Source organism: Phymastichus coffea, unplaced genomic scaffold (genome assembly GCF_024137745.1).
Source record: "Phymastichus coffea isolate CEN01 unplaced genomic scaffold, Cenicafe_Pcof_1.1 PCOF00112, whole genome shotgun sequence".
In the NCBI taxonomy this organism is placed as follows: Eukaryota; Metazoa; Arthropoda; class Insecta; order Hymenoptera; family Eulophidae; genus Phymastichus; species Phymastichus coffea.
This window is the reverse complement of record NW_026706923.1, coordinates 333,248-352,364: the sequence shown is the minus strand read 5'-3', so window position 1 is coordinate 352,364 and position 19,117 is coordinate 333,248. Positions and strand designations below refer to the sequence as shown.

Genomic DNA, 19,117 nt, shown 5'->3' with positions numbered 1-19,117 from the left:
TCAGCTGATTTGTATTTTGGTTTTTGAGAGAACATTTTCTATCTTTATGTGGGTTATATAAGCGCTGATTATCTTGGAATTGTCTGTGATAAATATTTAAATTAAATCGATGTCAATATTTAATAAATAGCTAATATCAGGTAGAAATAATAATTTCTAATTATCAGTGTCAAATGACTTTTATATGTAAAAAATGATAACTAATTAAGTTTTATAAATAACTTATCGTTTCCGATAAATATAGTTTAACTTAAAGGAAATAAAGCGTGTAGTAAATGCAAAAATTAAAATAGCGCGGAAAAACAGTCAACCACCTTGATAAACGGCCAACTTCACAGACTTTTCTAATTAAATTTGTTGATCGGTTCACGGCAGAATCAGCAAATAATATTCGTTCATGTATTCCGCACCGTTTCGATAAAGTAAGCCTGATAGCAGAAAAAAAGGCGATGCTGGTGTGTAGCAAACAGTGAAAGAAGATTCCAAAGTGAGAACGGCGTATATTTGAGTAAGTCAAAGTGTTGAGCCACGTCGCCGCCGGTAGAGCCTGGTTGCTGACCTCGCCGTTGACCAGGCAAGAAGGCCAAAATATCAACATGCTGTCAGCCGCGGCGAATACTCTCTCCAATAATGGGAGTTCATATAGCAACGATCGAGCCTCTGCAGCTGAACCTGAATTGGCCACTGATCTTGCCTCCGGGGGTTTTTTTCATGCTGATTATAAGAAGTAAGTTTTACATTTTTCTCTATGTAATCTTATAAAATATTTTTATAAAATATATGATTACTTATTAAGACTCTATTTGACAGACATGATGACTTGAAACAGATGCTTGATAGTAACAAAGATAACTTGAAGTTGGAGGCTATGAAAAGGATCATTGGGGTAAGCTTAATTATCAATATTTATTGTTAATATTAACAAAATTTACTATATTTTCTCAATATTCTTCAGATGGTAGCAAAAGGAAGAGATGCATCAGATCTTTTTCCAGCAGTAGTTAAGAATGTTGTATCAAAGAATATTGAGGTAAAGAAGTTGGTTTATGTATATTTAGTTCGATATGCAGAAGACCAGCAGGATCTAGCACTTTTATCAATATCTACATTCCAACGAGCATTGAAAGATCCAAATCAATTGATTAGAGCAAGTGCCTTAAGAGTCCTTTCTAGTATAAGGGTTTCCATGATAGTACCAATAGTCATGTTAGCTATCAAAGACTCTGCCAGTGACATGTCTCCCTATGTCCGAAAGACTGCAGCTCATGCTATTCCTAAGTTGTATTCTCTAGACCCAGAGCAGAAGGAAGAATTGATTACTGTTTTAGATAAACTTTTATCTGACAAGACTACTCTAGTTGTGGGATCTGCTGTGATGGCTTTTGAAGAAGTATGTCCAGATAGAATTGATCTCATACACAAGAATTACAGAAAACTTTGCAATTTGTTAGTGGATGTTGATGAATGGGGCCAAGTTATTATTGTGAATATGTTGACTAGATATGTTAGGAGTCAGTTTACCAATCCTAATTTAGATGTAAGCTTAAATTAAATTTTAAAAGCAGGATATTTTAAATTATTTAAAAATTTTTATTTGTTATGTAATTCTAGGATCTAGAAGAAGATGATAATCAGAAGCCTTTTTATGACTCTGACACAGGCTCAAATGATGCTAAAAAGCCAAAAACATCAATTGACTTGGACCACAGATTACTTTTACGTAATACAAAACCTTTACTGCAAAGTCGAAATGCTGCAGTGGTAATGGCAGTTGCACAATTATACCATCACACAGCACCTAGAAGTGAAGTTATGGTTGCTGCAAAGGCTTTAATAAGATTGTTGAGAGGTCATAGAGAAGTTCAAAGTATAGTATTCAACTGTATTGCAACTATCTCTGTTACAAGAAAGGTATGTTCATAATTTGACATCTGAAACCAATAAACCAATACACTGTAAATATTTTACTTTACTTATATTTACTTTTAGGGAATGTTTGAGCCATTCTTAAAGTCATTTTTCGTCAGAACGTCTGATCCAACTCACATAAAACTACTTAAATTAGATATTCTAACTAATCTGGCAACAGAAAGTAGCATTAGTGTAATTTTGAGAGAATTTCAAACATATATTTCAAGCAGTGATAAGGAATTTGTTGGTGCTAGTATTCAAGCTATTGGCAGGTGTGCAAGTAATATCAAAGAAGTCACAGAGACATGTCTTAATGGATTAGTATCTTTACTGAGCAACAGAGATGGTAAGAAAGGATTGAATACTATTTGAATATTATTCAGTTTTTAGATATAACGTTGATAACTTGATTCAAATTGTTATTGTAGAAGCTGTAGTGGCAGAAAGTGTAGTTGTCATAAAAAAGTTATTACAAACTCAACCAAATGAGCACAAGGATATAATAGCTCATATGGCCAAATTAATGGATTTTATAACAATACCTCAAGCTAGAGCATCTATCCTATGGCTGCTAGGAGAATACTCAGATCGCGTTCCTAAAATTGCACCAGACGTCTTGAGAAAAATGGCAAAAACCTTTATAAACGAAGAGGACATCGTGAAATTACAAACGTTAAATTTAGCCGTCAAATTGTTTCTTAATAATTCCGAACAGACGCAAAAAATCTGTCAATATGTCTTCCAGTTGGCAAAGTATGATCAGAACTACGACATTAGAGATCGAGCACGTTTCCTTCGTTACTTTATTTTCGAAGACGAAGATAACGGTAACAAGAAATTACCTCAGCATGCAAAACAGATCTTCCTTGCGCATAAACCAGCTCCAACTCTGACGTCTCAGTTCAAAGATTCACAATTTCAACTTGGCTCACTGTCACACTATCTGAATATGCCTTGCACTGGCTATCGTCCATTACCAGACTTCCCAGAAGTGCCACCGGATCCAAAGGTTCGTGATGTTCCCGATACTACTGTTTTGCTAGAAGACAAAAACGTTAAACATTACAGTAAGAAAGAGAAAAAAGAGAAAAAATCTAAGGAAAAAGAGGAAAGCTTTTACAATGATGAGATTAAAAATTCCTCTGAAGAAGGTATCATTTTTCTATTGATCAGCGTGTGTATAACTTTTTATTAAATGTATTTAATTTAAATTGGTACTTTTCAGATGACGAAGAAGAGAGTAGTAGCGATTCAGACAGCGATTCATCTAGCGATGATGACAGCAATACATCGAATGAAGAATCGTCTTCAGCTTCGGAAAAATCCGAAAAAGAGGTAAAGAAAGGGATGAAAAGCAAAAATACAAAGAAAGGCGATGACAACGATGAAGTAGATGAAAGTGATTCTGATGAATCGAGTAGCGACGAGTCGTCTTCGGATGATTCCGGTTCGAAGAGTGATACGGAAGAAAGTTCGCCTGAAAAATCAACGCCTACCCCTGCAGTTAAATCTAAGACTGACAATAAAATAGAGAAGCCAAAAGAGAAAAGTAATCTTGATTTACTTCTGGATTTGGACGATGGTAGGATAATTAGTAACATTTTTTTCATTAAATTGCTGAATTAATTTCTAATCGTAAAATGTACATTTTAGTTGCACCCATGACTCCAATAATGACGCCAAGCTTAGGTGGTTTTCTCACACCTATGTTGCCAACGTCGACAATTTCTTCGAATGGTGTTAAAGAAGTGTCGCCTTCATTTATTTCACTTCGAAAGTACGAGCTATTTAATAAAGTCACCGGTCGTGGTTTGAAAGCCGAGTTTCGATTTACTAGATCGCAACATATAATTAGCTCGGCTATGGCTAATATCGAACTTACTTTTACAAATGAAGGTAGTGAGGCGATAACAGAAATTCGAGTTGGCAATAAAGTAATAATCATTGATATATGGTAAACGATTGATTTATAGAATTCAAATTTATATTGTATTTTCATTTTTAGAATTTATCAACTGGAATGGTTATTCATGACTTCTCGCCAATCTCAGTACTTCAACCATGCATGTCTTTACCTTGTAGTTTAGGTATCAATTTTAATGACTCCACTCAACCTGCCTCATTTAACATTGATTACAAAATTAAGCATGAGCAAACGTCTCGTACTGTTGAAATAAGAGCCCCAATTGGCGAAATTATGAGATCTGTACTTCTACCTGAATCAATGTTTTTGTCTCAAAAAAATAAGCTAAAAGGTATGAATGAACATAGTACTATAGTTAATTACTCTGGAAATAGAAAAAGTTTATCTCAGAAGATTCTGGAAGCTGCTAATTTAGCTGTTATTTCAAGTGATGATGATACCATTAGGTAGGTTATTTAATAAAAATACATTATATACTCTAATTATAAATTTCAGTAAATAATTGTATTAAAAATTATTAATTTTCAGGTTTGCCGCTAATACTCTATCTTCCAAGTCATTAGTTCTAGTGACAATTAAAACAATGAACGATAAAGATTTAAATATTTGTATAAATTGTGAAAAAATGGTGATAGGTTCGATGTTGCTAAATGAACTAAAGAGTAATTTAAAGTAAATATTAGTCCTGAAGAGTATAAAGAAAATGTTCTATTTTTAATGTTAACATACTAATCAGTGTTTAAGAATTATTTAAATTGTATAGATATTTTAAAGTTTTATCAGTCGCGATTGGTGCAATGCTGTAACATAATACGTACTATATCATCTTAGATCATAACTCATTTTTTACTGTAAAAAAATGAATATCCATTGGAAAAAACATGAAACAATGCAATTTTAAACCTTGCGATTTAATTATTATACCCGCATTCCTCGATGTATTGATGTTTTAGGCGCTACAGTAGTGACAATCAGGTCAAAAATAAGAGCGGATATATATACAGGTATCGTGCATTGATGGCGCTCTCAGCGCGGGCTACTGCTAGAGAGAGGAGAGCAAAAGAGAGAGAGAGAGCATACAGGCTCAAAATGGCCGCTCCTAAGTGAGTGTGAGCGGCCGCAGCTGCGTCCTCGTCCGTGGTCTGTAGAACAAAGTTAGTGTGTGCGATCCAGGTGGCTGGTGGAACTTGTGCCGAGTTGATCTTAGAGTCGTTCTCCATAACAATTTTAATATCAAGTGTGAGTGTTACCATTGTGAAAAATCATTGTTGATCAGTTGTTTTTTCTCCGTCTTGTTCGAGAAGGTGTGGAATGCGGGCGGTGCTCCGAATTTCTAGAGAGCTCGACGTCTTCTCCGTCTCTCTCTCTCTCTCTCTCTCTCTCTCTCTCTCTCTCTCTCTCTCTCTCTCTCTCTCTCTCTCTCTCTCTCTCTCTCGCTCTCTCTCTCTCACTCTCTCTCGCTCTCTCTCTCTCACTCTCTCTTTCTCTCTCTCACTCTCTCTCTTTCTCTCTCTCTCTCTCTCTCAATCTCTTTCCCTCTCTATCATCTTATTCTGTCTGTCTCTCTTGTTGGACCAAATAAGAGAGAGAGAGAGAGAGAAACACCTTTTGCGCTATAATTGGTTTTGCGCTTTTTGCTTTTTACGTCTCACATACTTTTTTGAAATGCTAATTTATGAAAATGCGCTGTACTGCCTCGATGTAAATTTGAACCGACAGTTAATCTATATTTTTGGACGGACGAGACAGTCGTGTCGGCCGAATTTGTGTCAGTGAGAAGTAAAAGTGCTCCGTTTTTTTTTTAATTACTCGTTTTTTCCTCTTTCACTTTGGCTGTGCGTGGTTTTCGTTAATTAAGTATGCTGGGTACAATTCGGGAAATTAGAAAGTTTTTGAAACGAATCCGATTAGAATGCTTATTAGGTGTGAAAATTACCATTAAAATAATCTGTTTTTCTATGCCATAAAGCTCTCAAATGAAATTTGCAAGATTGATGTGAAAAGAAAATTATGGTGCATCAAACTTACAATTAAATTGTTTGCTTATTATGCATTTGGCTAAAATGTGCATGTGTCAAACCATTGCGAATACGTAATGATATAAATGAATGAGAATGTATTCGTCAAATACATAATACATCCATTTCCATCCAATTTGTCAAAACCTTTATCAGGAATTAAAGTGTCATTTTCTTTCATACTTAGAATATATTAGTCATATCAAAAAGTAAAATGCTACTAAGCTATGATCTCATAAAAGTTACTTGACAGAATCAAAGTACATTCATGTTCACAGCTTTATTACACCTGTAGTCTATAGTAAAAGCTTGTGAAAATTTATTAGAACTGGAAGTTTATGTTTGCCAAATGGTTCATGTGGAAGCATTTACTGTACAAATAATGTCAGTGAAAGTTGAAAATGAAATTTTTTAAATTATCTTTTTAAAAAAGTAGACTAACACTACATGAGACATAATAAATTATTCTGTATATATTTTTAAATTGGTGATAAATAAACATGTTTATTCTTGTTTTGTTTCAGATAAGAAATAAAGATTAAAATGGGACTAAATTCACTATAAAAAGTAAATTATCTTCTGTTACATTCTTAACAAATAATCATTAATTTTCGAAAGTTTGCCAAATAGAAGATTAAAAAATCATGGAATTACGTATTTTTGTGAAAAATTTATTCAAAAATCAATACGTATTTCAGTCGATTCGAGCTACGTAATTGAAAAAAAAAAAGATTCGATTTAGAAGTACCGGGAAAAAAGTTTGGCGAAAAGATTGCCAATTCAATCAATGGATGATGTTGATTGCAATTGTAGATTGCGTACGACGACCGTGCAGGTGAGTGAGCCAGCAGTTATGCCAACATACCACAATGTGGGCTATCCGAATGTGTCAGCGGCGGCAGGCCGTCACCACCATGGCAAGCTCGACGGCAACCAGAATCACCATCATCACCCGCACTATCCCCACCATCATCACACGACAATTCCGTCGCATATAGCAGCCGCGACCTCGCATATTGTATGTCCAGCACCACTACCGTCTTACGGCGAATCACGTCATCACCATTCATCAATCATCCCCTCGTCCACCACGGCTACCCCAATCGCGGCGACACCTTCGACGACGTCGTCGACCATGACGACGACAACGTCCGCCAACATGGCAAGTCTCGCCGGTGCTGGACCACCCAACAGTCACAACGTCAACAGTAATCTTCCCGTGCAGAACAATGCTACGAGGCACGAGGTCAAACTCAACGCCATGCCGTACGTTCGATCAACCATATTTTTCCATCTAATTCTGCATATGATCTCGTAACTTTTAGCTCACAGCGAGTGACCCGTATTTATCAATGTCTACAAATCTGCCGCTTGTCTATAATTAAAACGCATTTGGCTGAGCTAACTAAAAGGGCTCAAGCCTCTTCTTGCAATTCATTCGATGAAGATTATAATTTTTCAACTATAAAAAAAACGTATAAAGTCTCTGGCACGTTTTTTTTTAACTATTGAGGGAAATATTTGTGCAAATAAGCGACGATAATAATCAAGAGTACAATTAAAAAAATGATTCGTATCTGTCTGCAATATGCGAGATGATTACTCATGCCGCAAAAGTGTGTATGTGTGTTATTGGGTTATTGTGTGTATGTATGTGTGCGCGTGTGTGCATGACATGTATGTTTTGATTATACTAGTGTGATTCAATGCAACTAAAATTAAAAACGTGATTCTCGGAGTGATAAGTCACGTTAAAACGATAATAACCTACATGTTTTTCTTCTGATTGCAATGAAATTCAGAGATTGAGCAGTTTGCTTAGTGTGAAACATTGGAAAGTAATAAAAGAATGACTGAGTAGCAACTTTCATTTTTGAAGTAAATTGCATGAATACTATATTGAATTGGCAGATGCCCACCTATATTGTTTATAAAAAGAAGCCATTAAAACATCTACAAATTTGATTGCGCTCATCACTAATAATTTCGTTTTCTCGTATGCTCGCAGGTGGTTTCACGGCAAAATAACCCGTGAGACGGCGGAACGATTACTACGACCACGAGATAATGGGCTTTTCTTGGTACGCGAGTCAACTAATTTCCCAGGCGACTACACGCTGTGCGTTTGCTACCAGGGCAAAGTTCAGCACTATCGAGTCAAGTATAAGAACAATCAGTTAACCATTGATGACGAAGAGTTTTTCGAAAATTTGGCTCTCCTTGTTGAACATTATGAACAAGATGCCGATGGTTTGTGTACGCAACTAATGAAACCACTGCCGAAGCAGGGCAAACAAGACTTTTGCGTCGATCCAAAAGCTTTTATTGAAGCCGGTTGGGTGATACACACGGACGAGCTTGAGCTACGAGAGTGTATTGGCAAAGGAGAATTCGGTGACGTGCTACTTGGCGTTTATCGTGGCGAGAGAGTTGCTGTAAAGATGCTCAAGGACAACAGTGAGGCCGCTCAAAGGTTTCTAGCTGAGGCGAGTTTGATGACTTCCCTCATACACGACAATTTGGTTAAACTTCTTGGACTCGTGTTTAATAACCAACACATGTATCTGGTCACGGAGTACATGAGTAAGGGTTCACTTGTCGATTATTTGAGATCGAGGGGACGACAGCACGTGTCTAAAAAGGATCAGATTAATTTTGCGTACGACACTTGTGCCGGTATGGCTTATTTGGAATCGAGGCACGTCGTGCACCGAGATCTTGCCGCGAGAAATGTTCTTGTAGCCGAGGATAATTCAGCCAAAGTATCAGATTTTGGACTTGCCAGGGATGAGAATTTTTCACTTGACGGTGGGAAGCTACCCATCAAGTGGACTGCTCCCGAGGCGCTCAAACAGAATGTGAGTTGATTTTGTGTGATGTATTGTTTGTATTTTACAATTTGTATTATTTGGTATCCGAACGTTTTCAACTTTTATTGATGTTCGTTATCGCATTGATATGGACTTGAATTTATCTTATCGATTTTACAGATTTTATTGTTTCGATAACAGAAAGAATTCTAAAGTGTTATTAAGTTTCAATTTCTTTTGAACATTGATCAATAAACATTGAAAAGTACGGTTTGGTATTGATAAAATAAATTTTTAATATACAATAAGACAGTGTGATCGTTTCATTTTTCAGTTACGTAAACTAAAGAAAAATTATCGGTTAAATTATCAGAAATTTATCAGAAACGTTAAAAACGTTTAAAATGTCAATCTAATTATAAAATATTGAGAAGTACTATTATATAACTATTTTTACCCTTTCTTATTTCAGAAATTCTCCAATAAATCTGATATGTGGAGCTTTGGCATACTTCTGTGGGAAATTTATTCGTTTGGTCGTGTGCCCTACCCAAGGATAGTAAGTATAATTAATCTATATCCTATTCTAATCCGCATAGCAGAACGAGCAGTGCATAACGAGCTCATTGTTCTCTAGTGAAACTACTGGTATATATAAACTGACAATGTTTTTAACATTATTGCAGCCGCTCATTGATGTGGTTAAATGCGTTGAAAAAGGATATAAAATGGAGCAGCCCGACGGATGTCCCACCGAAGTATATGAGATTATGAAACAAGTACGTTTTAAACTACTTCCATCATTAAGTAATTGCTAAAAGCGGTTTATTGATTAATTTCATTTGTTTCAGGCTTGGGATTTGCAACCCGAAAAAAGGCCAAATTTTCATGATATCAAAGTCATTCTAGGACAGCTAAAACATGAGTACACCAAAGGTGTCAATTAAACCTCGGCTGTTTAGCCATTTAGTACATCTGGCCTAGTCCGAAGTAATATTGCAAACACGATAATCGTCCTAGACAACTTTCAACTCTCGGACTCGCAAAGAGGAGATGGAAAAAAAGAAAAGAAGTCAGATGAATTTTTTCTTCTCTTCCGTTGTATATTGATCATAGGCGTTTCCGTTCGCGTGTATTTATTGTATTATTCATTATGAAGCAAGGGTCGTTTTAGATTTTTTCTTTCTATTGTAATTTAAGTCTATGAGCTTGTCGGTTGTAATAATTTAGTCATGAGATACTATTAATTTTTAGTCCTGATGCTTATAAAGCAGTAAACAAATTTTTATATTATTCAATTATGAACGCTGCTATCAGCTTTTGCTTTTAATAATTCTATGAGCAGCTTATGATGACCGCATAGATTTGATGGAAAAACTGATTTTAAATCGAACAATGCATAAAGTCATATTGCATATCAATTATGACTCATTAGCTTTTTGTTAAACATCTATTAACGCAGAGGTATTAATTTTGCAGTAACGTGTTAATATTTGAAAAAATCCCGTTACTAATTAAAATTAATTATACAGTGTGTTGTTTTTGAATAGAAAAATATTCATTAACTAATTTTCGCACAAAAATTAACACGTCTTTAGAGTTGTACATTTACTATTGTAAATATTTTTGTATATATTAAATTTTCAAAAAATTATGTTCCGTACTAGAGACTCGTTTTAAACAATTGAAGATCTAAAGCTGAAGTAATCAAGGAGAAGGTCCATGTTATAATTTTAAGCTTACAAACGATATCTTGAAAGAAGTAGATACTCGCATTACAAATACTACTTCTATAAGGCTGAATACTTCTTGTTGCAGTAACGAAATCTAACTATATAAACCGTATCTTTAGATATTATTTCATTTATGGAGGTTGTGTTGATCTCAACGGCAAGCTCTCTGTACTTTATGAAGTGCTACGCGAGAAAATAATTACGATATGGTCGAAGTCTCTTTTATTTCGAAACTCTATGCAATTCAAAACTTAAATAAAATCTTATTTATTTCCACAACCTTTGTAAATGTAAAAGTAATTTATGCAGTTACAAAAAGGCGCATGCCTGTGTGAATCTACTCAAGTACGCGTGTGTGTAAAAATGTAAAGGCAAAAATGCGAGAAAAATAAATACAGTTTTACAGAAGATCTTTATAAACATAAATGAATTGTTAAGCGATATTAAAGAACACAAAATGTGGTGAAATTAATTCGAAGCTAGAATTTAATACTGCACTTATTTATATTTTAGTATTTTGTCAATTGCTAATAATACGTTCGGCCCACTCGATCAATTTTAAGGAAGAGCTCTATTCAACAGTGACCGTTAAATAATAAGTGGCTTTTTTATAAATTTACACTTTTATAAATTTATACAATTCAGGTTTTTAAGTGAATATGTTTCAGGATTAGTTACCACTACAAAAATGTCTTCGTCTTTTGAATATCATGTTTTACTATGCACAATAGACAATATTGATGCGTGTTAGTTGTCCTAAAAATATTCCTTAAGAAAAATCGTAGAGGTCGAACTCAATGAAATAAAAACATGAGATTAAAAACGAATAACAAATATAGGTACAACACCTAAGGCTAACTTAAAAAATGATAAAGTATCCAATATACTGATAATCAATTGATATCTTACAAAATTAAGTAAAAGTCTTATGTTGTTCTTCCCTCGAAATTTACTCGAAAAAGCATTTAGTAGACTAAAGACAAATGTTATTAACAATTTAAAAGTATAAAGAAATAAGCAGCTATCGAAGTTCGTGATAAAAAATATTTCTTTTTTGAAATTATAATGGTATTGCATTCTTACATCAATCATCGTTGTGGATGAAAAAAACAATTAAACTGGAAAACATTAATATTTTTTTTCTAATTTTTAAGCGTTTTATTTATTATGCAATTTTTATCGATTCAGATCTTCAAATTTACAAATCGTTGTTTATATTAATTTCATTGATATGGCTTCAATGGTCTTTGTTATGTAATATTAAAAGTACATAAATTATATACTAATACGATAGTGTTTCGTTTGTTTTTCTAACATCATTGTAATGCATCCGTCCCCTCTTCCTTATATCAAAATAATATTGTTTGCACACTTCAGAAAAATATAAATGCATTTCAAGTTTACAATAATGTGCATGCATATAATAGAAATTAGATCTTTTCACCTTGAAGGATTTTTCTTATTTTTTTCAGTATTCACTTTTCAATTTATAAAAAAGTCCTTGTACGTGTTTATCTGTATCTTCATTCACTCAATACAATTATTGATGTTACGACTTCAGCATCTTTATAAAAATGTCAGGACTGATAAAAATTTTGAAGGCGCAAGATATTGAGCCTAAAACGTTCGCTTACCATGCGACATCATCTCGGAGATCGATAGAGTCATCATCGTTAACATCTTTTTCGCATGTTGTCTCTTTGGAATTGATGTAAGTGGTTTCCGGGCTGCCAACATGCGGCTTCAGTAGCAATCTCTTAAAACTCGTTATGCATATCGCCGCGAACGGATCGGGCGAATCGAAATGTTTGCTCGTTGTAGTGCTGCCATACAAGTAATCTCGCAAGTTGCTACACTGATCCTGCGATCGAGAATTAGATGAACGCATATCCCTTGCATTTGAATTTGAAATTCGAATAGTCAATTATCTCTCACACTTCACGAACATACAACGGGCAGATCGCGTCGCCTCTGCATTTCATGCTCGACCTGTTGAATCTTCCTCTGCACATTGGCGAGCCGTGCTTCGGCGACTCTTCTCTGCGAGGCACAAGCAGCGAAACTCGCGTTCACTCGCTCGTCGCATTCTCGCTCTCTGAATGTCGCTAACATCTGCCTCAACTCATCCTCGGGTTTGAGCTCCAATAGAAGGCGATCCAGAGGTTCTCCAGCCTCGACGCCGCAATTCTTGTCCTCCATCAACCGCGCGCTCGCCAAATTCTCAATTAGAGCCTTGAGGATGTTGCACTTCAGTTGGACTGTGGTGAGCACAGGAATTATTCGCGGAATCGTCGACGATGACGTCAAGTAGAGTCCCAAAAGCTTTGTCACTTCGCGACAGTTGCACGACTCGCGAAGAAGCCCGTCTTTGGGTAATTGACGAATACACCTATCAAACAAACAAAAATAAGTACGAGTATTACACGGGGACGAGTGAATCGTTGAACCTCATGGCCTTGTCCATAATTTCGTCAACGGAATCCGGGACGTTGGAGGCAGGAACCCGCTTCAACAAGATCCGGGTGATCGCCGAGGGCACGACACCCTGGATGGCCAGCAGCTGCGATATCATGGCCTGCAGCTGAACGGACGCCGGGCAGTTCTTCTGACTGCACACCGTGCCGTCGAGCTTGTTCTCTTGGCACACGTGCCCGTCGTTCCAGCTCGGCCCGGCGATCTCCAGCGAGCCGCTCGAGCCGCTCGAGCAGCGCGACCTGCCGCCTTTGCCGCTGCTGCTCGCGCAGTTGCAGCTGTCGACCTCGCCGGAGGACGACGAGCCTCCGGCGGCTTTGGGACATCGAGCGTCATCGTTTGACTTCCGAAGCGTCGCGGCGCCCGTCGAGCCAAGCTGCTTACCGAAGGGTTGGTAGACCGGGAACGGCATCGGGTACGGAATGCAGGTGGGCGAGAAGCACGGAGTGGGGCAGGCGGTCGGCGCGCTGCTGCCGCTCGTCAAGCTGCCGGCCGGCAGAATGAAAATCGGCGTGCTGCCGGGCAGCGAGCGCAGCTGGTCCAACAGGTTGGCCGGCAAGTAGCAGCCAACCGAGGACGGGTACGACGACGCGGGCGCGGCTGTCTCGAAGGGATTCGCCGCACAGGGCGCTGCATTTGTCGGCGGGCAGGCGCCTCCGTACGGCTGTTGCTGCCGCTGCTGCTGCTGCTGCTGCTGATTAGCGAAAAAATTGCCTGCCGGAAAACCCAACGTTTTGCCACGCTCATTCCCGCTTTCGCGCTCGAACCGAAGCCTCTTCGCGGACGTAATCACCTTGCTGGTTGAACAGGCCGCTGGCTTTCATTGGCATGGGCTGACAAAAGTTTTGGGTCTGCTGCGCCATCTGCTGCTGCTGCTGTTGCTGCTGCTGCTGCTGATTATATCCCGAGAGTGCGCCGAAAGCCGAGTGCAAGTGGGTCATGCTTGTTCCGCCGATAGGCAAGCTTATCTCTGGTTTTATCGGCGGGACCTTTGCTCACTGTGAATTTTGAGGTTCGCGGCCTCGCTGCGACGATCGACCCGAAGTTGGCTCAGAGGCGCAGGCGCGCTGCAAGTGCGCGGCGACGGGAGCCGCCGGTGCCGGTCGGAACGACGCGCGTGCCGTCCGTGGCAACGAAGGGCGGGCGAGCAAGAGGGAGGGCGTCGCGCGGCGATCGGGAACGCGCTCCCGTCGGGGCACGGGGCATCCGGTCGTCGCGTGATCCGCCGGTGACCTACTTGGCTGTGGCGCGTGCGAGAGAGGCGCGCAGCTCGCGGCGCTTATCGCGGAGCGCAGTATAGCCACGCAGTCCCGAGCGGCGCGAGAGATGAGCTCGACGCGGCCGGCGGACGAGGCGAGGTTCGTCGAGGCGGACCTGCTGCCGGAGATGGTGCACGAGCGCTGCTTCTGCGAGGCGGGCTCGCGGGAGTTCGTCGAGTTCGAGTCGGCCAGGGTCGCGCCGCTGCGGCCGGAATCGCACCAGCTGCGCTGCGCGCTCTACCGGGCCGAGCTGGTCGTGCGGTTCTCCGGCGAGCCGCGCGCCTTCCGCGTGCTGGTGAAGCTGCTGCCCGAGAGCGCGCCCGGCCAGACCGACGCGGAGCTCGAGCTGGCCTACCGCGGCTTCCTCAACGAGGAGATCGCGTGCAACAAGGCGAGGCTGCGGCTCGGCGCGGAGCTTTATCCCAAGATTTATCTGGCCGACATGGGCAAGTACGGGCGACCGGTGGTGGTGGTCGAGGACCTCGAGCGCGCTGGCTACTACCGCGTCGCCGACAGAGAATTCAGCGTGGAGGAGGCAAGGGCGGTGCTGCGATCGATCGGCAGCTTCCACGGCAAGGGGATGGCGCTCAGGCAGAACCAGTTCGCCGCGTTCCGCGAGTTCACTGCCAAATTTCAGGAGATCACGTTCGCCGAGGCCGTCGAGGCTGACACCAGAGCCAAATACGCCGAGTGAGTTTCTTTGATCTCGGCATTACTCGAAAACTAGTAAGCTGCTTGTACATTCCTTTTCCCTCCATTCGGACGTCAATTTTCGTCGAATCGCAACGTCTCTTCGTTCGACACTTTTTAATCAAGAGGCACGTTACGCATTCGAGGAACTTCATCAAAGTTCACTGTCGTCGCCAGAGAAGCTGCTAGAACGTAATGTCGCGCGGACACGGGCGAGCAATTGAGTTTGCCGCGAAACTCGTTAATTCGTTCGTCTCTCCTCCCACCCCCTCAGATTCATCGAGCAGCTGCGATACATGACGGCGAGGATGGACGACACGGAGGTGGCGCAGACGGCGGAGCGCGTGCTGACGAGCGACCCGTACGCCAAGTGCCGATCGGCCACGCAGAGCGTGGACAGCGCCGAGGCGACCGCGACGATATGCCAAGGCCTGCTGCTGCGCGAGAACCTCTGGTTCCGGCGGCTGAACGGCCGGACGGAGGTGCGGGCGCTCGACTGGCAGCGCGTCCGGCACGGCTCGTGCGGCGTGGACCTGGCGACGGTGCTCGCCCAGTGCCGCTTCTACGACTGGAAGCTGCTGCTGCGCGACTACGCGGCGGCCGTGCGCCGGGAGCAGCCGACGCTGGACGCGGCGCAACTCGAGGCGGGCCTGGCCAGTCCCGGCTTCCCGCACGCCTTCCTGCTGCTGTCGCTCGCCGACCAGTCCGAGCTGCCGCCGCTCACCGTCCTGCACGGCGCGTTCGCCCGCGGCTTCGCCGAGCGAGTCGAGTCGCCTGCGCGCGAACCCATTGTGCTCCGCGCTGATGGAACTCAATAAAAGGCGTTCACTCGCTGTCCTCCTGTTCTCCATGCGCATCCCCGCGTCTGTGTGTGTGTGCGCGCGCGCGCGTGTTTCCGCGTAGCCCCACGGCTTGCGAGTCCGTTGCGAAACTTGGGACGGCTTTTTCGAAAGCACGCGGCCGATTTGCAGAAGCGCGCTGATGCCCCATTGTGCGCTCGGCGCGGCCCACGCGCGCCCCTGCTGCCGCGCCGCGCGCAATCGGAGTAGACGCGAGCGACGCGGCGGCGATCGCCTCGCGCCACTGACGCGCTTGGACGCGCGTTTCGGAAGCCGCGAGCGAGCCATTGTTCGCGCCGCAGGCGGCGGCCGCTCGGCTTGCGCAACGCGCGCGCGCGCGCGCGGATATTTCGATGAGGGCCCGATCGAGGCCGAGGCGATGGGCGAGGTCCGTGGATTATGAGCGCGCGCTGCTTTCGCAATGCTCGTCCGCGCCGGCGCGATCTATCGCCGCCGAGAGATCGCCATTGTGCGAAGCGCGCGCGGGGCCTCCTCTCCTCCATTCAGTGCGAAAGATCGCCTATCGCGCGCCTTTATAATTGGTAGCGCTCGAGAATGCTGAATGCATTACGAGGCTAAGGATGAGCTTCTCATTGACCCACATGTTTTCTGCGCGCGCGCGCAACCAAATTATCGCTGGCGATTAATAAGCGACGCGCGCCGTCCGCGTACATGGGCGCGCCTCGTGGCTCGCGGTGGCGGGCGTGGCGCGCGCGTGAATGATCGCTCCCTCGGGCTTAAGGTTGAACACTGGCTGTTTCATTTATTGCTGTTAGTTTACAAGTACATTCCGCGGCGGAGCGCAGTCGGCCGGAGCCTCGTCGTGTCGCTCGCAGATGCGGACGTCGGACTGCGCAACGCCGGATCGGGCGAACGGTCGCCGCGGACGCGGTGCCGCCCGGGACGCACAGGAGAGAGACGCTTGGCGTTAAGGGGGACATACACGGATGAAGAGCGAGGGAGAAGCTGCGGACAGAGGGAGATCAGCGGGCGGTGGCAGGAGATCGCGGCGGCTATGCGTTCTGGTAACCGAGCCTGTCGAAAGCCTGCCGGCTGGCGAGGTTGGCGAGGCCGGGGCGCAGGTAGTCGTCCTCCTCGGGATGCGCGGCGTTGTAGGCGAGCGCGCGCTGTATGGCCAGCGGGATGGGCGGCGGCGTGGGCAGGTGGGCGCCGCGCGCCTGGAACCCGTTCTCGTCGGCCACGTAGCTCAGCCGGATCGGCGTGCCGTCCGGCGCCGTGTAGCTGAACTCGCCCTGGACCACTTCCACCGGCTGGCCCTTGAACACCGGCCGGCCCGACTCCGCTGCGTGGATGCCGTTCTCCGTGTCGTAGCTGTGAATCACACGCAGCAGTTGATTTTCTCTTCTCGCGTGATCCGACCTACGCGACTCGCGGCCGTTCGCGCTAATTATACCGTACGCACTGGCGTCGCCCCCGACGCCGATCAACCTCTCCGAGCCACAACTGTGCTTTCGGTCGAAAGCTACAATGCGCGCTCGTTAACCGGCGTTCATTTCGCCAAGTTAACAACGCCTCGTACGCTGCCTCCTACCCCAAAGGCAACGTCGACCATCTACGCTCGATCGAAAACACCGAAGAATGCTGGTCGTTGCTCCAGCAACGAGGAATGTCTCGTTAGGCGGAATGGCATTCCCACGGCATTCCCGCGAGCGTTCGCTCGCTCGTCGAGTCGTTTAATTGACGGAGCTCACCTGAAATCGTAAGTGCCGTCGATGTCCTGCTGGTGCGTCTGTCGCAAAATAGCGTAGCGGCGGCCGTAGTAATCCGGATTGTAGCGTGGCTGTCCGACGAACGCTGGCTGCGGACTGCCGTACGCTCGACGCGCGTTCAGCGCCTGCGGATTGTTGTACTGCCGATCGTAGGGATTTTGCGCGTTTATCACGCCTGCCGCTGAGATTATCAGTACCTGTGCAAAAAGACACGCTGAGCGTTTGAGAGAGGAACGCGCGGATCTCGACTGTTGCGTCGACGAGCCAACGGGTCGTCCGCTGCTTCGAAGGCTTGTTATTCGTTCTCTTTTTTGTGGCCGCGCGCGAAAGCTTTCTCACGTCGTCCCATTCGATTCGATACTGCGCTAAACAAAACTTCAGCCAAATCGCGACAAGTTCCATGAAACTTTCATCCGGCCAACAAGAGAAATCGAAGGTAGTACGAAAAAGCAACGTTTATCATTATCGTCAGTACCTCTTGTAAAGGTAACAATAGTCTTTCGTCGGGAACGAGCCAAAAGTCAATCCACACCCGCGAAATATAGCAAATGTGTAGTAGCAACTCACGAGAGTAGCGCGTGCCTCCATGGCTTTTGCGATGGTGGTCGAGCGAAGAGAGGGAAGCAAGCGAGCAACAATTGGAGCACAGGGCACGTGTTTCTTCCTCGCACTCGTGACGGCAACGTCGAGCAAAAAAAAAGTGCGCGCGTCAGCTCGAATGCTGCTCGGCAGTTGTCTTAAGGCATTATAAGCGTCTGGTCGAGTCGCCTGTGAATTTATAGCGAATCCGCGCAGGACGCGCAAGAACCGCCACAGAGGGGATGATCCGCGCCGCTATTCTTTTCCCATTGGCTATCTATCATCTCTTTCTCTTTTGCTTTGACGAGCTGCTTGCTCAAGTTTCGGAAGCTGCTCGTTTACTCGTCCGAGACAAACATTTCCAGTTCCTGTCGCCGCTTGCCGAGTTTGCTCTTGTCGTTCAAGATATATATATATATTATTATGTTCCGTTGGGAAAGGCCGACTTGGAGCAGGATCAGCGGGACGACAGCAACCGCCTCGCTCGATTTCAAGAGCCGCGCCAACAGGCGTTTTCAAAATGTCAACGAGCGATTTGACAATCATAAGCTAAAATCCTTGCAGTGCGATCTGTTTTCAAGTCCTGTCGAGAAAGACCACAGCAGATAACGATTGCGAGTCTTGGTCCAGCGATTATTAAATGCACATTTTGGAAATCCTCAACTAAATCACGCTCTTACTCAACGGAAGCTATCAGCTCTTCCTTGCGGGAGCGTCGAAACAATGTTCTCGTCTCGCGCTACCCGCTTCAATGGGGCTTTTAACGATCCTCAATTACTCTCCGACGTCGAAAAAAGAACATCCGAAACGACCCATTGACGAGACGCGGATTGCATCACGAAAAAATTGTAACGGCGAAAGTATAAATAAAATGAAGAACAAATAAATGAACCGATCTCCGAGGCATTGGAAAAATATGACGACGTATGACGCGGAGAAGCGGCGCGTATTAATCTTCATCGGTGTTATTTATTAGTGATCTCGCTCACCTCGAAGCGGCCTACTCGAAAAGGATACGCTCGTCGGGAGAATATAATTTCTATGATTGACAACGGCGCGTACACTTATCAACGCGCATAGTTTGAAAAATGACTCGAACGCGCATAAATTAATCGGCGCGGGCCGCTCGGTGCTTGCTCAGCGATGCTCGCG

General features: G+C 43.6%; 5 protein-coding genes across 6 annotated transcripts; 3 read left to right on the top strand and 2 right to left on the bottom strand.

The window, feature by feature from the left end:
* Nucleotides 1-115: 115 nt before the first annotated feature.
* On the top strand, nucleotides 116-4,717 carry LOC131670629 (AP-3 complex subunit beta-1). The gene is made up of 10 exons (XM_058946357.1): nucleotides 116-727; nucleotides 811-886; nucleotides 956-1,537; nucleotides 1,612-1,911; nucleotides 1,990-2,257; nucleotides 2,340-3,062; nucleotides 3,137-3,493; nucleotides 3,565-3,845; nucleotides 3,917-4,281; nucleotides 4,364-4,717. The coding sequence occupies exons 1-10, from the start codon at nucleotides 597-599 to the stop codon at nucleotides 4,509-4,511; spliced, it is 3,231 nt and encodes a 1,076-aa protein (XP_058802340.1). The 5' UTR covers nucleotides 116-596; the 3' UTR covers nucleotides 4,512-4,717.
* Nucleotides 4,718-4,916: 199 nt separating this feature from the next.
* Nucleotides 4,917-11,668, top strand: LOC131670630 (tyrosine-protein kinase CSK). Of its 2 annotated transcripts, XM_058946359.1 has the most exons (7): nucleotides 4,917-5,074; nucleotides 6,378-6,420; nucleotides 6,667-7,119; nucleotides 7,862-8,711; nucleotides 9,136-9,222; nucleotides 9,350-9,442; nucleotides 9,515-11,668. In XM_058946359.1, exons 3-7 carry the CDS (start codon nucleotides 6,707-6,709, stop codon nucleotides 9,608-9,610), a joined length of 1,539 nt encoding a protein of 512 aa, XP_058802342.1. In that variant the 5' UTR covers nucleotides 4,917-5,074; nucleotides 6,378-6,420; nucleotides 6,667-6,706; the 3' UTR covers nucleotides 9,611-11,668. The 2 variants fall into 2 exon arrangements, with proteins under 2 accessions (XP_058802342.1, XP_058802341.1); XM_058946358.1 differs by lacking the exons at nucleotides 4,917-5,074; nucleotides 6,378-6,420 and having other exon boundaries at nucleotides 6,438-7,119.
* Nucleotides 11,669-12,026: 358 nt separating this feature from the next.
* Nucleotides 12,027-13,809, bottom strand: LOC131670609 (uncharacterized). Its single transcript, XM_058946330.1, has 6 exons — nucleotides 13,729-13,809; nucleotides 13,662-13,685; nucleotides 13,253-13,559; nucleotides 12,844-13,183; nucleotides 12,347-12,785; nucleotides 12,027-12,257 (listed from the first exon to the last, which is right to left on the bottom strand). The coding sequence occupies exons 1-6, from the start codon at nucleotides 13,807-13,809 to the stop codon at nucleotides 12,027-12,029; spliced, it is 1,422 nt and encodes a 473-aa protein (XP_058802313.1).
* A 385-nt stretch (nucleotides 13,810-14,194) lies between these two features.
* On the top strand, nucleotides 14,195-15,635 carry LOC131670608 (uncharacterized). Its single transcript, XM_058946329.1, has 2 exons — nucleotides 14,195-14,817; nucleotides 15,092-15,635. The coding sequence occupies exons 1-2, from the start codon at nucleotides 14,195-14,197 to the stop codon at nucleotides 15,633-15,635; spliced, it is 1,167 nt and encodes a 388-aa protein (XP_058802312.1).
* Nucleotides 15,636-16,393: 758 nt separating this feature from the next.
* Nucleotides 16,394-18,108, bottom strand: LOC131670571 (endocuticle structural glycoprotein SgAbd-2-like). The gene is made up of 3 exons (XM_058946278.1): nucleotides 17,954-18,108; nucleotides 17,369-17,583; nucleotides 16,394-16,988 (listed from the first exon to the last, which is right to left on the bottom strand). Exons 1-3 carry the CDS (start codon nucleotides 17,972-17,974, stop codon nucleotides 16,670-16,672), a joined length of 555 nt encoding a protein of 184 aa, XP_058802261.1. The 5' UTR covers nucleotides 17,975-18,108; the 3' UTR covers nucleotides 16,394-16,669.
* Between the last annotated feature and the right edge of the window lie 1,009 nt (nucleotides 18,109-19,117).

What these genes read in the sequence shown, in the direction of transcription:
- LOC131670629 (XM_058946357.1), top strand. Translation starts at nt 597, where the DNA reads ATGCTGTCAGCCGCGGCGAATACTCTCTCCAATAATGGGAGTTCATAT. An exon ending in TAAAAATTCCTCTGAAGAAG is followed by an intron (nt 3,063 to 3,136) that starts GTATCATTTTTC and finishes GGTACTTTTCAG; the next exon opens with ATGACGAAGAAGAGAGTAGT. An exon ending in AAATTCGAGTTGGCAATAAA is followed by an intron (nt 3,846 to 3,916) that starts GTAATAATCATT and finishes TTTCATTTTTAG; the next exon opens with AATTTATCAACTGGAATGGT.
- LOC131670630 (XM_058946358.1), top strand. Translation starts at nt 6,641, where the DNA reads ATGGATGATGTTGATTGCAATTGTAGATTGCGTACGACGACCGTGCAG. An exon ending in GTCAAACTCAACGCCATGCC is followed by an intron (nt 7,120 to 7,861) that starts GTACGTTCGATC and finishes GTATGCTCGCAG; the next exon opens with GTGGTTTCACGGCAAAATAA. An exon ending in TATATGAGATTATGAAACAA is followed by an intron (nt 9,443 to 9,514) that starts GTACGTTTTAAA and finishes CATTTGTTTCAG; the next exon opens with GCTTGGGATTTGCAACCCGA.
- LOC131670609 (XM_058946330.1), bottom strand. Translation starts at nt 13,809, where the DNA reads ATGACCCACTTGCACTCGGCTTTCGGCGCACTCTCGGGATATAATCAG. An exon ending in CGGCCTGTTCAACCAGCAAG is followed by an intron (nt 13,560 to 13,661) that starts GTGATTACGTCC and finishes GCTAATCAGCAG; the next exon opens with CAGCAGCAGCAGCAGCGGCA. An exon ending in ATTATGGACAAGGCCATGAG is followed by an intron (nt 12,786 to 12,843) that starts GTTCAACGATTC and finishes TTTGTTTGATAG; the next exon opens with GTGTATTCGTCAATTACCCA.
- LOC131670608 (XM_058946329.1), top strand. Translation starts at nt 14,195, where the DNA reads ATGAGCTCGACGCGGCCGGCGGACGAGGCGAGGTTCGTCGAGGCGGAC. An exon ending in ACCAGAGCCAAATACGCCGA is followed by an intron (nt 14,818 to 15,091) that starts GTGAGTTTCTTT and finishes CCACCCCCTCAG; the next exon opens with ATTCATCGAGCAGCTGCGAT.
- LOC131670571 (XM_058946278.1), bottom strand. Translation starts at nt 17,974, where the DNA reads ATGGAGGCACGCGCTACTCTC. An exon ending in TGGAGGCACGCGCTACTCTC is followed by an intron (nt 17,584 to 17,953) that starts GTGAGTTGCTAC and finishes CTTTTTGCACAG; the next exon opens with GTACTGATAATCTCAGCGGC. An exon ending in GACGGCACTTACGATTTCAG is followed by an intron (nt 16,989 to 17,368) that starts GTGAGCTCCGTC and finishes TGTGATTCACAG; the next exon opens with CTACGACACGGAGAACGGCA.